The 14,165-nt window shown below is 47.7% G+C and overlaps 1 protein-coding gene across 8 annotated transcripts in view; it reads left to right on the forward strand.

Moving 5' to 3' along the window:
- The window catches only part of KIF25 (kinesin family member 25), a 107,745-nt gene that overhangs the window by 59,664 nt on the left and 33,916 nt on the right, over positions 1–14,165 (forward strand). For 7 of the 8 annotated variants that reach the window (XM_077120874.1, XM_077120871.1, XM_077120873.1 and 4 more), the window contains 3 exons: positions 1,697–1,764; positions 10,319–10,393; positions 12,925–13,074. In XM_077120874.1, the coding sequence (XP_076976989.1) occupies positions 1,697–1,764; positions 10,319–10,393; positions 12,925–13,074 (293 nt within the window). The remainder of the gene's footprint in view (positions 1–1,696; positions 1,765–10,318; positions 10,394–12,924; positions 13,075–14,165) is intronic. The other variant, XM_077120872.1, reaches the window with a different exon arrangement.

Consider the following 14,165-nt stretch of genomic DNA (forward strand, 5'->3'; position numbering starts at 1 on the left):
TTGTTTTCCTTTATGGTCAAAACTTAGGCATTTGATGAAAGCAATAGAACACTTTGGGGTTTGTATTCCTGTGTAATTCATACTGTGGTTTTGGCATTCCATTTTGGCATAATATTAAAGGAATAGTACCGTAATCAGTCACACAAATCTGAAAATATGCCACAGGGGGAGTGAGGGCACCTGGGACAGAGGTTAGCCTCCAGGTGCAGGAGTCAGGAGCTGGGGTTCTGTTCCTCCAGCTGGATCCGTGCATTATCGTGTGTTAGTGTCTGAGTTCTCTCTCTTCATCTTCAAAGTAGTGTGAAAAGAATGTCAGGGCACCTTCTGTCATAGGGATTTCTCTTACTGTGTAGGAATATGCAGCTCCCAAAGAAGTTTCTGGTGCACAATAAACGTTCAGTCAATGCTCAACAGTGAACTAAAGCCTCAGTTAGTGGCTCCTCTAAGAATAAAGCTTCTTTCCTGAAAGCCGCATTAAGACACAGAGGCACACCGTCTTCATCTGTTCATCGAACCAGGGTCGTGTGATGGCAGGCGGTGGCATGGCGGCACCTCCTGCGGCCAGCTGGAGTCGTGGGCCCCAGAAAACATGTCCCGAGGCTTTGTCCACCCCTGTAGGTGAGCACCCAGTGTGAGAAGGACCTTTTCTTGAGGTCACTTCAGTTAAGGTGGGGCCCACCTCACTCAGGATGGGTCTTCATCCTCAGAGAGAGAGACCCACAGGAATAAGGCAAAGGTTAAGGGAGGCTGGAGGAGGAGGAGGGGCCAGGAGAGAACCCTGGAGAAGGGGGAGGGGCCAGGGGAGGAGCCTGGAGGAGGGGGAGGGGCTAGGAGAGGCTGCTGTGGGCCTGGCCATGAGACAGCAGAGCCCAGGACAAGGGTCAGCAGCAGCCAGCCTAGAAGGCCCATCTGCAGGGAGGAAGCATCACACTGATGATGCCTTGGTTTGGACTTTCTTTTTGCCTCAAAACCGTGTGCTGATAAATTCCTGTTGTTTAAGCCTACCCACTGCATGGCATTTGTTTTGGCAGCCAGAAAATAGAGACACCTGCTTTTACCAATTCTACTCTATAATGGCTGAGATCACCATTAGCTCCAGGGAAGCTTTTCAGTATGTGAACAAATGACCTCCTATTTTGCCAAATCCAATAAATAATTTAAAATAAGGACTTAAACGGCCTCTGCAACACTTGACATACTGGATCGCTTGCTCACTCTTTTAAATTTCTTTCTTGGATCACCTGCTCACTCTTTTAAATTTCTTTCTTTGGTTTTGGTGGCTCCAAAACCAAAGGCCTCTGCAGCCCCCTCCCCTGGCGGGTCTCTAACCAGTTGATGTGTCACTTCCAAGGCCAGCTCATACAGGACTTCAGATTTGGCTCTCTCACTCCCTCATGGGCCACTTCTCTCTGGGGGTCCAGTTGCCATGTTTTGAGGACACCTTGGCAGCCTCTGGAGAAAAGCTGAGGTCTTCAAGGGCCTGCCCACAGCACAGGAGGCGGCCGGAAGCAGGGTCCTCAGCCCCGACTAGAGCCTCCGATGACTGAGGGAGTGGGCGTGGCTTTAGCCCACTAGAGCTTTTTTCTAAAAAGGTGACCTGCTGAACTTGGCATGAGCCCCACTTGGCCAGCTTCTCCTTGACGCCATTACTGCAGTCCCAGTAGTCTTACCATCTGGCTTTATTCTGTTTTGTTAGGAAACGGTCTTGGTGAAATGTAAGCGTCCTGGCCACCCTCTGACTGATAAGACATACAATTTTGAAAGGTAGGTGCTCTTCAAGATGACATGCACAGCGACGTTACACGTGAGAAGTATACATTTTGCATTAGGATTTGAGAAATAAAGTGTGCAATTTATCCTGTCATTTTGACCAATGAACTAATATTTGGTCATTGATATTTGGGCTATTTATAGGACCATTCTCCTTAAATAATATCTATTACTGAAACGTTATATCACACAATGTTGTAGTAAATCAAATCATGTTTTGAATTCATCAGATTTCTGGCTAGATAAAGGAATCCCACAGTGAATACTTTTACGAAACGAACATTCCATACCTTAATCTTCCAGGTAAATCCTCATTTTGTATGTCCAGTTCATTAATACCAGTTTTATTATGGTGATAGTGGTCACTGCCGAGCGTGGCTGTCCGGCCTGCCCTGGCCCCTCCTCCCAGTGTACTGGGCAGTTGCGGGAAGCTGAGGGGACATGGCGTTGGGACCCGAATGTCTCCGTCCCACGAGCAAGTGGGGGGCGGGGGGGTGGCGCTCAGCCTACAGCCCGGGCCTTTAAGTCTCAACGCCTGGCAAGTCTGTCCTGGCCAGCAGCGGCGCTGCTTGGGGTGCGCACGCAGCCAGCACATGGGGAGCTGTGTCCACCTCCCGCGGGCCGGCCAGGAGCAGGCGGCCGAGAGCCCCACTGAAAAAAGGCCCCTTCCCAGGCCAGCAACTATAAACATGTTGGAATTTTCCATCGCCTTCAAACGCTAGGTGAGGGCTGTCTTCCACAGGTGAAATGCACTTCCCATCCCAGCTTTATTTTGCACTCTTGCCACTCTCCTCTCTAGCCACATTGAATTTCCCCGCACCTGTCTCTGTGCCTCCCCTCCACCCCAAACGCACTCCCCTATCCCTCGGTCTCTATCTTTTATAATCCACCTGTGGTAGTTAGATTCAGTTGTCAACTTGGCCAGGTGAAGGTACCTAGTTCTGTTGCTGTGGACATGAGCCAATGGTACGTGAACTTTGTCTGTTGCTGATTACATCTGCAGTCGGCTAGGAGGCATGCCTGCTGCAATGAATGATGTTTGACCTAAATGGCTGGATGCTTAAATGAGAGAGCACAACGTAGCACAGCCCAAGCAGCTCAGCATACCTTATCTCAGCACTCACAGCTCAGCCCAGGCCTTTCGAGATGAAGAAAGAAATCACCCCAGAGAAAGTTGTTGGAACCCAGAGGCCTGGAGAGAAGGCCAGCAGAGATCACCCTGTGCCTTCCCACATAAGAAAGAACCTCAGATGTTAGCTGCCTTTCCTCTGAAGAACTAATGAAATAAATCCCCTTTTATTAAAAGCCAATCTGTCTCTGGTGTGTTGTATTCTGGCAGCTAGCAAACTAGAACACTACCCACCTGGCATGCTGCAGTAACAGGCCACTTCCTTCCATGAGTTTTCTCCTGGCAGCCATGGCCTTAATAGGGATTTGTCCTTCTGAACTTTGCCTTTCCTATCAGAGCCACTCAAAACATAATCGAATAAATATATTAATTAATTAATTATTAAGAGGTAAGACACAGCTATGACTCCATCATGGCCCAATTCAGTGTCACTCATTTTATTTTTAACTTTTTTTTTGTATAATATAACATATGTACAAAGCAAAGAAAGAAAAAAGCAATAGTTTTAAAAGCACTCTTCAACAGGTAGTTACAGGACAGATCCCAGAGTTTGTCATGGGCTACCACATGATCCTCTCAGATTTTTCCATTTAGCTGCTCCAGAACATTGGAGGCTAGAAGGAATAAATATTTTTTCATCATCACAATCGACTTTTTTTCTTTTTTGTGAAAAAACATATATATAAAAAAGCAATAAATTTCAAAGTACATCACAACTAGTTGTAGAACAGATTTCAGAGTTTGGTGTGAGTTATAATCTCACAATTTTAGGTTTTTACTTCTAGATGCTCTAAGGTACAGGAGCCAAAAAGAAATATCAATATAATGATTCAGCACTCATACTCATTTGTTAAACCTACCTTCTCTGTATGACTCTGCTATCACCTACAATCTTTCTTCCACCCTTTAGGGGCGTTTGGGCTATGGCCATTCTACTTTTTCATGTTGGAAGGGGCTGTCATTAATATGGGATAGGGAGATGGAACTAGCTGATGTTCTGGAGAGGCTGGCCCCTCTGCATTTCAGGACCCACCTGGAGGTTGAGGTTTCTGGAAAGTTATCCTAGTGCATGGAACCTTTGTAGAATCTTATATTATTGCCCTAGTTGTCCTTTAGGATTGGCTGGAATGGTTTTGGTTGGGGGTTGGCAAGTTATAATAGGTAGCAGTGTCTAACTGAAGCTTGCGTGAGAGTGACCTCCAGAGTAGCCTCTCAACTCTATCTGAACTCTCTCAGCCACTGATACTTTATTAGTTACACTTCTTTTCCTCCTTTTGGTCAGGATGGAATTGTTGATCCCACGGTGCGAGGGCCAGGCTCATCCCACTGATTTTATTTAGTAGAGTTACATGAAACATCTTTGATTAGTTGTTCCAAAGTCTGTGTCTCCTCCGATGTTTTAATTTGGTCATTAGACTGGGCTGTATCTGCCTGCATCTTCATATGGTTAGTGATTGTTCTAGTTTGCTAGCTGTTGAAATGCAATATATCAGAAATGGAATGGCTTTTAAGAAGGAGAATTTAATAAGTTGCAAGTTTACAGTTCTAAAGCTGTGAAAATGTCCAAATTAAAGCAAGGTTATAGACCTGTCTGCTCTAAGGCATCCAGGGAAAGATACCTTGGTTCAAGAAGGCCATTGGAGTTCAGGGTCTCTCTCAGCTGGAAAGAACATGGTGAACATGGCAACGTCTGCTAGCTTTCTGTCCAGGCTTCTTGTTTCATGAAGCTCCCCTGGGGACAGTTTCCTTCTTCATCTCCAAAGGTCTCTTGCTGTGTGGGCTCTCGTGGTTCTCGGGGCTCTCGGGATGCTCAAAGTTCTTCCAAAATGTTTCCTCTTTTAAAGGATTCCAGTAAACTAATCAGGACCCATCTGGAATGGGTAGAGCCACATCTCCCTCTAATCAAAGGTTAATCCCCACAATTGGGTGAGTCACATCTCCATGGAGATAATCTAATCAATTTTCCAACCCACAGCACTGAGTAGGGATTAAAAGAAAGGCTGCCTCCAGAAGACGGATCAGGTGGCTTTTCCCGGGCACATCATCTTTTCACACCGGCGCCATGATCTTTCGTGGTCTTCACGGCATTTAAACCTCTCGATGGGGTTGTTCTGGAGGTTGATTTCCTCCACTGGTCTAAAGTTCTGCGTGTGTGGGACCGGTGTGGAGTCCCGTGTGAGGTGCAGGGAGGGCACAGCAGTGCGTGACGGCTTGTGTGCAGGTTTTTGCACGGGTCAGGGATGCTAGGCTGCTGCCTGTGAGTGTGGGGTGTGGGTTGCAGGGTGTGGAGGTGGAGCAGGGCCCGTGGGGCCAGCTGAGGCAGGCCTTGGAGCGCAGGAGTAGGGAGCAGTGTGAGGGACAAAGCAGGAGGGCACAGCGGGAGACGGACGGGGTTGCTGAGCTGGGGCCACTGCACAGGCAGGCTGCGGGCGGGCGCATGGAGCGTGTGGGTTGTGGGTGTCAGGGTGTGGGGTACAGGGCACAGAAGTCGGGGTACAGGGAGCACAGGGCATGACTGTGTACTTGCGAAAGGGGACGGGTCCATAGGGGCTGGGATGCGCATGTGCGCGTATGTAGGGGCAGGACACAGGTTGTGGAGTTTGCAGGACATGTCAGAGGTGGATGATGACATGTAGGCAGGGCCCTGGCCTGGGTGCAGATGCAGGGATGGGGAGGGGGAGGGGTGCACACTTGTGCCAGATGGAGGCTGTGTGTCTCGGAGGTGCACGAGAATGGCTGCCAGGTGTGGGAGAAGAGCACCTGTGGGGTGGGGCAAAGGTGTGCAGGTGCACAGAGCAGGGCGAGTGGGGTGCAGGAGTCAAGATGTCAATGCATGGATACGTGGGTGTCCCGGGGAAAGGAGGTGGCTAATGCTGGTGCGTGGGTCTGGAGGGAGGGGCAGGGCCCTGGTGGGTGTCTGCGCAGAGCTCAAGGGCAGTGGGGTGGAAACAGGTGTGGCCTGGGGACAGGTGTAGCCCAGATGTGCAGCTCAGTGCTCGCCCAGAGCTGAGGGGCGTGGTGTGGGTAGCTGCGTGGGCGTGCACGCGTGGGGGGGCGCGTGCTGACGTGCGTGTGCGCAGAGCTCAGAGGTGGCCGGGCAGGATTGAGCCTCTGCATGGGCATGCAATGGGGTGGCCGGGGCCTGAAGGTGAGCACGGGGGTGGGGGGGGGGAGGGGCAGGCCGCAACAGCGGAGTCTTTGGAGAGGGAGGGCAAGACTGTGTGCTTGGTGGGAGAGGTGGGGCAGCTGGAACTGGGCTTGTGCACCTCCGTGGGCGCGGATTCGCGAGGAGGGGTCGGGGTGCAGGTACTTGGAGCGCAGTGGGGTGCAGGTGACGGGGTTCAGGGGCGTGGGACGTGGGGGAATCGCGGCTTGCAGGCAGGAGCGGCTGGGCCGGGGCGTGGCCTAGGTCTGGAAGGGGCGCTGGGCAGTCTGTGCCAGGCCCCCGCTTCCCGGCCTGTGCCCTAAGTTGAGTGGCACCGAGACTCTACGGGACTTCATGGGCCGTGTAGCTGGGTTTCCGGAGTGGCCCCTGACACTGCCGCAGGGCGGCTCCCGCAAGTCCAGCCGCGTGCGGGGCTTGCAGGACCGGCCCAGCCCTGACCTTCCCCTGCCGAGGAGGGCAGGGCGCAGGGGTCCTTTGGGCCCTGCCTTGGGGAGCCCTTGGCCTTGGCCCTCTGGCCTCTTCCCGCGGGGTCAGCTAGGGGCTCCCGGAAAGGAGGAAGGGGGACCCCGGGGTGGGGGCTCCCCACAGAGAAGGGAGAGTGCCTGGGAAGCTGCCGGCACACCCGGGACAGGAGGAAGTTGTCACATGTAAATCTCCGGAAGAATTTACTTGCAGTAATATTGTTTCACTGTTCAGGATCATCTGGTTCTTATAAACTGTAGAGTGCATAGTTTTTACCAAATCAGGATGCTGTTTATTTTTATAACAGCTTTTTATAGAACTAATAAATGTCAAAATATTTCAGTTTTGAGAGTAATTCCAAGTTTCAACCCTTAATTCTCTTTTCAGATAGATCTGTATCAGACAATCAGGAGGGAAGTACACTCCTCACTATTCAGGACAAAATAGTAATGGGCCCAGGGTGGGAAGAAAGTTGTCTCTTACATGGAATGATGAAGATTGCCTTTTTAAGAAACCAAAAGTAACAGCCATTGATGGGAAATGCAATGGGGGAGGCGGACCGTCAACACTGAACCTAATGGATGCGTGGCAGGGGAAGGCTCCCGGCTGTTCTCTCACAGCTGGTAAGTGGGGCTGTGCCGCCCTGTACGCAGGCCACTGTCCGCTCAGTGCCCCTGGCACCAGTGCTGCTGGTGGGAACAAGACCAGGTCTCTGTCCTCGAGCAGGAGCAGTGGAGGTTCAGGGAGAAGCACACGACCACGCATAGCGGGAAAGGCGAGGGCCGGGAGCCCCTGCTCAGCCTGTGAGCACAGGAGGGTGGGGAGGGGGCCCAAAGGAGCTGTGGGGGTGCTGGGGCTCCCACTAGTAGACGAGTGCCTGCTTTTCAAACTTTCATATTGTCCCCAGATTGTTTTCAGATTGTTGGTGAGAAATGGTGCCTGTGTGTAATTTCTCTTATGAGTGAAGTTGGACATGTTTTCATGAGGTTATGAGTCGTCTGCATTTTTTTCCTGTAAATTGTTCCTCTCTACCCTTTTTCCTATAAGGACACTGGCCTTCTTGTTCTGTGTTTTTAGAAGTGCTGTATGTGTTAGGGATATCCAATTTAAATCTGTGATTTAAGTTGCAAGTATTTTTCAAGTTTGTCACCTGTCTGTATTTCCTTACTTATGGTGCCTTTTAGCCATGCCAACTGTGGTTTTCTTTCATGTAACCATAGTTAGAAAGGCTCCCAGACAATGTGTGACGTGAGTTTTTACTTAAACTTGGGATCCATTTCGAATGTACTCTGCTATCTCGTATAAGGAAATTATCGAATTTTATCTTTTTCCACATATCTTTCCACTTACTATAACACCACTTATTAAAAATACATCTTTTCAGATAGAATCATACAGCGGATGTGGGAAAATGTTAAAATTGGTGGATTTGGCTATCTGGGGGCATAAGGGTAAGTTGGAATTCTCTGTGTGGGGTCTGTATTACATAATAAATATTTTGTAAGTTGAAAGTAACTTCAAAGTAAAAAGTTTTTAAAAATACATCTTTCCTTCATTAATCTGAAATACCATCTTTGTCTTGTAATAAATTGCCATGTGTATCTTTTTCCCCTTCGGGTTTTCCTTTCCATTCTTGTGCTTTGATTTTGCCAAATAACTTTTATAATCAAATTGTCTAACCCCAGAAAGAACCTGATGGTATTTATGGGATTTGAGAGGGAGTGGATTAAGTTAAGTTTGTAAACTCACTGTAACATCTTCATGACATCTTCATGCAGTAGAGGCTTCCTATGCAAAAACATGGTATATATTTCATTTATTTTAGTATAATTACATACCTTTTCAGGACTGTTTGATGTTCTTCATAAAGGATTTGGACATTTCCTAAAAGTGTATGCCTATCTCTTTCATCATCTTTTTCACTATCATAAATACTAACTCCTTTTATCTCCTAACTCATTTTGTTTGTCCTCAAGAGTGCTATCAGGTTTTGTACATTAACTTTATAACCTGCTACCTTACTGATTTCTTTTATTGATTTAGTAATTTTTTTCAACATTTCGTTTTGGATTTACCAGACATATAGCCACATCACTGTAAGAGACACTCATAGCTGGCCCTTTCCAGGTCTTCCGTCAGTAACTGCTGCTCTTGCCTGACAGCGGGGCTGATAAAGCTGCAGTGCAGAGAAGAGCCATCTGGGCTCTTCCAGAGAGCTGCGGGAAAGTCTCCAGTGCTACTTTATAGAGGCATTCACCCAGCCTAAAGTATTTGCTGTCTGCTCCTTTCAGAAAGTTTGCCAACCCGTTCTGGAGAGTGAGAGCCCTCGAAAACACAAGTAGCTGCCTGAGTCAAAAAACAAAACAAAAAAACAAGCAAAGGTTGGAAAAAGAGAGAGAAATGTGAACACTGCCTCTTTTTTCTGGTCAATATTAAGGAATTACTGTTAATTTTCTAAAGCATGATAATGCTCATATTGTTTTGTTTTTATAAAGCATCATTATCTTTTGAGATGAATTCTGAAATATTTATAGACAGAATGGATATGAGTCTGCTTCAAAATAACCCAGGGCTGGGAGGAGAGATGAGGAGAGGCTGAAATCAGCTGGGCATGTGGAGAACAGTGCCAGCTGGTGAGGTGGGATGCACTCTCCTTTCTACTTTTGCCCTTCAGTGCATTTTTTTTTTTGAAGGGTTGCATGGTCCAGGAATTGAACCTGGGTCTCCCGCATAGAATGTGAGCGTTTACCACTGAACCACACTTGCACCCTCCTTCAATGTTTTTTTTTTGGCATGGGCATGCACCGGAAATCGAACCCGGGTGTCTGGCATGGCAGGCGAGAACTCTGCTGCTGAGCCACCATCACACTACCCCTCCTTCAATGCATTTTTAAATGTAAAGCTTAAAGCATATTTAAGAGCTTTGAGTTTGCCCACTTGCTCTAAACTGCCTTGCTTAGGAGGCAGCATTTTGTAAAGAACTCTCCTGAAGTCTAAAATTATTCCTGCTTCTAGAGATGACTCGAATCCCTTGGGCATCAGGACACAATTTGATAATGATGGAGATAGAGATTTTGTTCCAGCTAAATAAAAAACCCCATTTCAGGAAAGGAAGTTTAAAATCGAAGCAACATTTGATTCAAATGCAAGTAACCACTAGTGTTTGCTTCATGTATCTGGTGGTCTGGCACTAATTCTGCTGCTCAGTTGCATTCCAGTCTTCTTTCAAATTGTGCTGTAAATGGCATTTTTTGAAGTTACTTCCTGGTTAGCTTTATTTGTACATAAATCCCACATCACATTCCGCTTTTCATAGTAGACGTTCCAGTCCTATTATATGTATTAAAGTTCTGCTTAATTGACTTTGGGCCTAGGAAAACAATATTTTTAAATGCTTGGGCATAAAAATAAAATGTTATATATAAAAATTGCTGAGTATGATTTTCACATTATTGTTGTTGGGCTAGCTAAGTTTAAGGCTAATTCAGTTATGGGATAATTATATCTTTTTTCTTTTCTTTGCAAGCATTTATAACTTTGCTTTTACTTTTACATTTTTATAAGAGAGGAAAACAATAATGTCTTGACTTTTCCTTAAGTTCAGTTTTAGCTTGAAAAATAATACAGCTCAGTTTTTTATTGATGAAAAAAATACAAATCTTGATTTTCTTGAGGGTTTTGTAAGGGAAGTACATAAGGAAATTGATTTTTTCCTCCAGGTTTCTGTAGTTGGATGCTAAAGTAGCTCTCTTTTTCTTCCATGTATGTGTTGTTTTCACGTTCCCTCTCAGAGTTTATGGTCCAGCAGAATCTCAGAGAACAGTATTTGAGGAAATTCGCCCATTACTCATCTCTCTCTTGGATGGGTAAGTGAAGATACTTTTAGGCCAATAATCACAGTTACATTTCAGGGTCAGTAAATTATATACATGCTATAGAATTGGAATGTGAAGTCTGAGTATTTTATGACTGTAGAGCAAATCCATAACCAAATGCTGACCCATTATCCGTTAATAGAGAATAGTTTTCTACCTTCTTGGAAAAAAGTATAAAAAGAATCAAATGAATCATTGTTAAATGGGAACACATACCTAAAGTTCCAAATTACACTTTGTTTGCATTGTGTGAGGGCATAGTAGCAGCTGCTTTCCTCCCTGGGATTCATTTTATGTTTTGAAATTCTCTAAATGTTAACATCAGATTGAAAGATGTTTCTTTTTGGAAATTATCCTTCTGTTCATGGGAAGTACTACTGGTTTCAGAGGCCACGGGTCCTAATTTTGGAATAAAAAATATTTCTTGCGCAGTAAATTGAACAACTTTGGGAATTTAACTGAGACATAGTAAGTCAGGAATTTCTACTTCCGGTATTTTGAGTCTCTGAATTTTGCCGAGAAGTCTACATAAAGCTTCCTGAAGGCACTTTACTGGTGTTTGCCCAGCAAAGGCTTATGCCCAGCCAACTGCAGAACACAGGCGCTGTGGGCAATCACATGTTGTTTCGGGGCAGCGGCGGGCTGGGCCTGGGCAGTGCCCCCACCGCCCCCGGGCCTGGCCTCTGCCCTGCTGTCCGGCCCGCGCCCCACCGCCCCGGCCCCGTGCCCTCCGCCCCCGTCCACGTACCCCTCCACCCCGCCCCGGCCCACGCACCCCTCCACCCCGGCCCCACTGCCCCACCGCGGGGACACAGCTGCCCCTCTTTCACTGGACAGCTTTTTGCACTCTTCTCCGGAATGTTGGGATTTTTTTTTTGGACGCTGTAGGGCAGGGTCACACTTCATTCTCTTTCCATGTGACTGCCCTGCTATTGCAGCACCATTTGTTGACTTTAATATTTTGGAGGTGGGAGGGTGGGGGAGTGCACCACCGGGCCTGGAACCCTGTCTCCCGCTTGGCAGGCTGGCGCCCCGTGTCCCCTTTTCTGGGATTTTTATATGGGTAAGAGAAGAGTCCCTGCGTTGAGAGCTGTGCGGCTCCCGCCGGCGCCTTCGAGGACCAGGCAGCAGCTGCAGGTTCCCGGGAAGCAAAGGACTGCAGGGTCAGAGGCCGGGCCGGGCTTCCGCGGGGACAGAGGGGACAGAGCGGCCCACGCGCCTTCAAGCCCCAAACTTCCTTCCCAGGCGCTCCCGAGGGGTTTGAAGGAGCCCGAAGGGCTCATTTATTATTTCTGCAGGGGAAGGAGCGTCACACACACGCGCGCACATATACACGCGCGCGCACACACACATGCGTTGACTCAGGGAGGGCGCGGGACCTGGGTGTGGCAGGGGTGTTATAAACACCTCCAAGGAGAAACGAAGGCGGGGCCTGGTGGTCCAGGGCGCGAGGGGCCCGGCCTCTGGCCTAGGCTGCCTCCCGCCCACCCCGAGGACCCCCAGTGAGACCCGCGCCCACTGCCAAGCTTCCTCAAAGCCCTTCGAGGAAGCGACAGCCTTCCTGCGGCTGGGTCGCTGTGGGGAGGTGGGGGTTGACGGATGCCATCGGCACTGGGAGAGAGGCCTCTGCGTGGGCTGCCCCCCCACCCCAGGTGATGACCTGCCCGAACCAGCTGTGGGCCGCCGGCCAGGCTGACTTGGACCTTTAAGGCAAGGAAATCATGGAAAGAATGCTACTTTGTATCATAAACTCACTTCAAGTGTTCTTTCAAGCCTTTCCCATCTTCCCACTGATATTTTGGGCTAAACAAAACATCTGGAAGAATATTAGCCCTCTTGTGTTTTGGGATCAGAGGAACACAAATAATTCCAAATTGTAGAATTGCGAGGTACCAGTTAATAGCTGTCACTAGAAGATTTCAGCAAATTCTGATTGACTTGGAAGACTCCCAATTCCCTTTGGAACAACAAAGTATACAAATATATGTTATAATCTTAAGTATAAGCACAGTAAGCAATGCTAGCAATTAGTTCTACATGTAGCTGAGAAAAGAACATGTTTTTGGGAGCATCAAAAGAAAATATGCAGACTTTTATATCACTTAATATGCATTTAGTAACTTTGATATTATGAAGACAAATTATATGAAGCAATTTCAATATGACATTAAAAATTAAAATGGACATATTTGAATTTAGGGGGGATTTGCTAAGGTCAGGGGCTCCAGGCAAACCATGAACTGGCCCCAGAGAGTGAATTCCAAAGGAGCAGGAGGAAGGGGATTGGATGAAATGGGTGCTGTGTGCATGCAAATGTGAGTATAATTTAACCCAATATGGTATCACAAAATAGCCAAAAAATAGTTGTCGCTAAAGGAAAGCCTAAGTTACAAGGAATTGAGATAACAGGGTGAAAAAACCCTGATTTATGCTGAAGTTCTTCCAGTAAGATTTTTTCTTACCGCCCAGTGGCGCGGTTGATGCCACCCGTGTTTGGCCAGCCTGGACTGTCTTGGTTTCAGGTACAGCGTGTGTGTGATGGCCGCCGGGCCCTCGGGGAGCGGAAAGAGCTACACCATGCTGGGGCGGCCCGCCAGCCCCGCGCCTGCTGCACGCCGCGACCCGCACGGGGACGTAGGGGTGGTCCCCAGGGTTGCAGAGGAGCTTTTCAGGTACCCGGCTGGTGGGACTGTGGGGCGTGGGCGGCTGGAGGTGGTGTGGGCGGTCCAGTAAAGTGCGTGGGGAACAGTCACCATCTGAAGAGGACCTCAGCTGATATCTTCAGTGTACACTGAAAACTCCCGAGTGTTTACATACTTTAAATACTTCTGGACATTACTGTCGCAGATGCTATAATTTATGCTGAAATTATATCTTCAAGAGGAAACTTGTTGAAAGAGACTCCTAGTTAGACAGAGAGGGTGGAGGGCGGAGCTTCTCTCTTCTGACCTGGGAAGGGCAAAAAGCTGCATCTTTCCTTCCCGGCGCCCACTGTAAATAGTGCACCCACCTGTGCTGTCTTCGGGAGCTGCCCACAGGGCTCAGGTGAAAGCCTCCTGGTCCCTCCTTTGGTTCCCCCACACACACACACAAAGAGAGCCACGGCTGTTGCCGAGATTTTACCAATACAGTTTCTCCTGGAAATAAAAAGATAGTAACTTCTTTGAGTAACCCCTTTGCAGAATATTAATATTCATGCATTTGTGTTCTGCTTTATACGAATCATGTCCATCTTTATATGCAATTTTCACCACAACATTTAAAAAAATACGTGCTATCATCCATGAGCAGAAAGTAAGAATTATAGTATTTCAAAATTGATATGGCAATATTTTCCTTCTTTTTGTATCATATTTTTCCAGCTAAGCCATACACTCCTTGGGTGACAAAGCAGCTGTTCCTTATGTCCCGGGGTCTTATTTCTGTCTCTGCATCACCTCGCATAGCCCCTTCCATGCCTCAAAAGAGGAGCCAGACCAAGACATAATAATTCCCCTGTGCTGGTTTGAATCTATTGTGTACCCCGGAAAAGCCATGTCCTTTATTCCTTATTCAATGTTGCTGGGTGGGTGCTTTTTTGTTGTTTCCATGGAGATGTGTCTCCACCCATTCAAAGTGGGGTAGCTTACTGGAGCCCTTAAAATGGAACCATTTTGGAAAGAGCTTTAAAAAGAGCCATGAGAGTCACCAGAACCAACTGAGCCAACAGAACCGACAGAGCCCCAGGGAAGCCATTGAAGAGAAAGCTGGCAGATATCACCAT

This window comes from Tamandua tetradactyla, chromosome 11 (assembly GCF_023851605.1).
Source record: "Tamandua tetradactyla isolate mTamTet1 chromosome 11, mTamTet1.pri, whole genome shotgun sequence".
Lineage (NCBI taxonomy): Eukaryota > Metazoa > Chordata > Mammalia > Pilosa > Myrmecophagidae > Tamandua > Tamandua tetradactyla.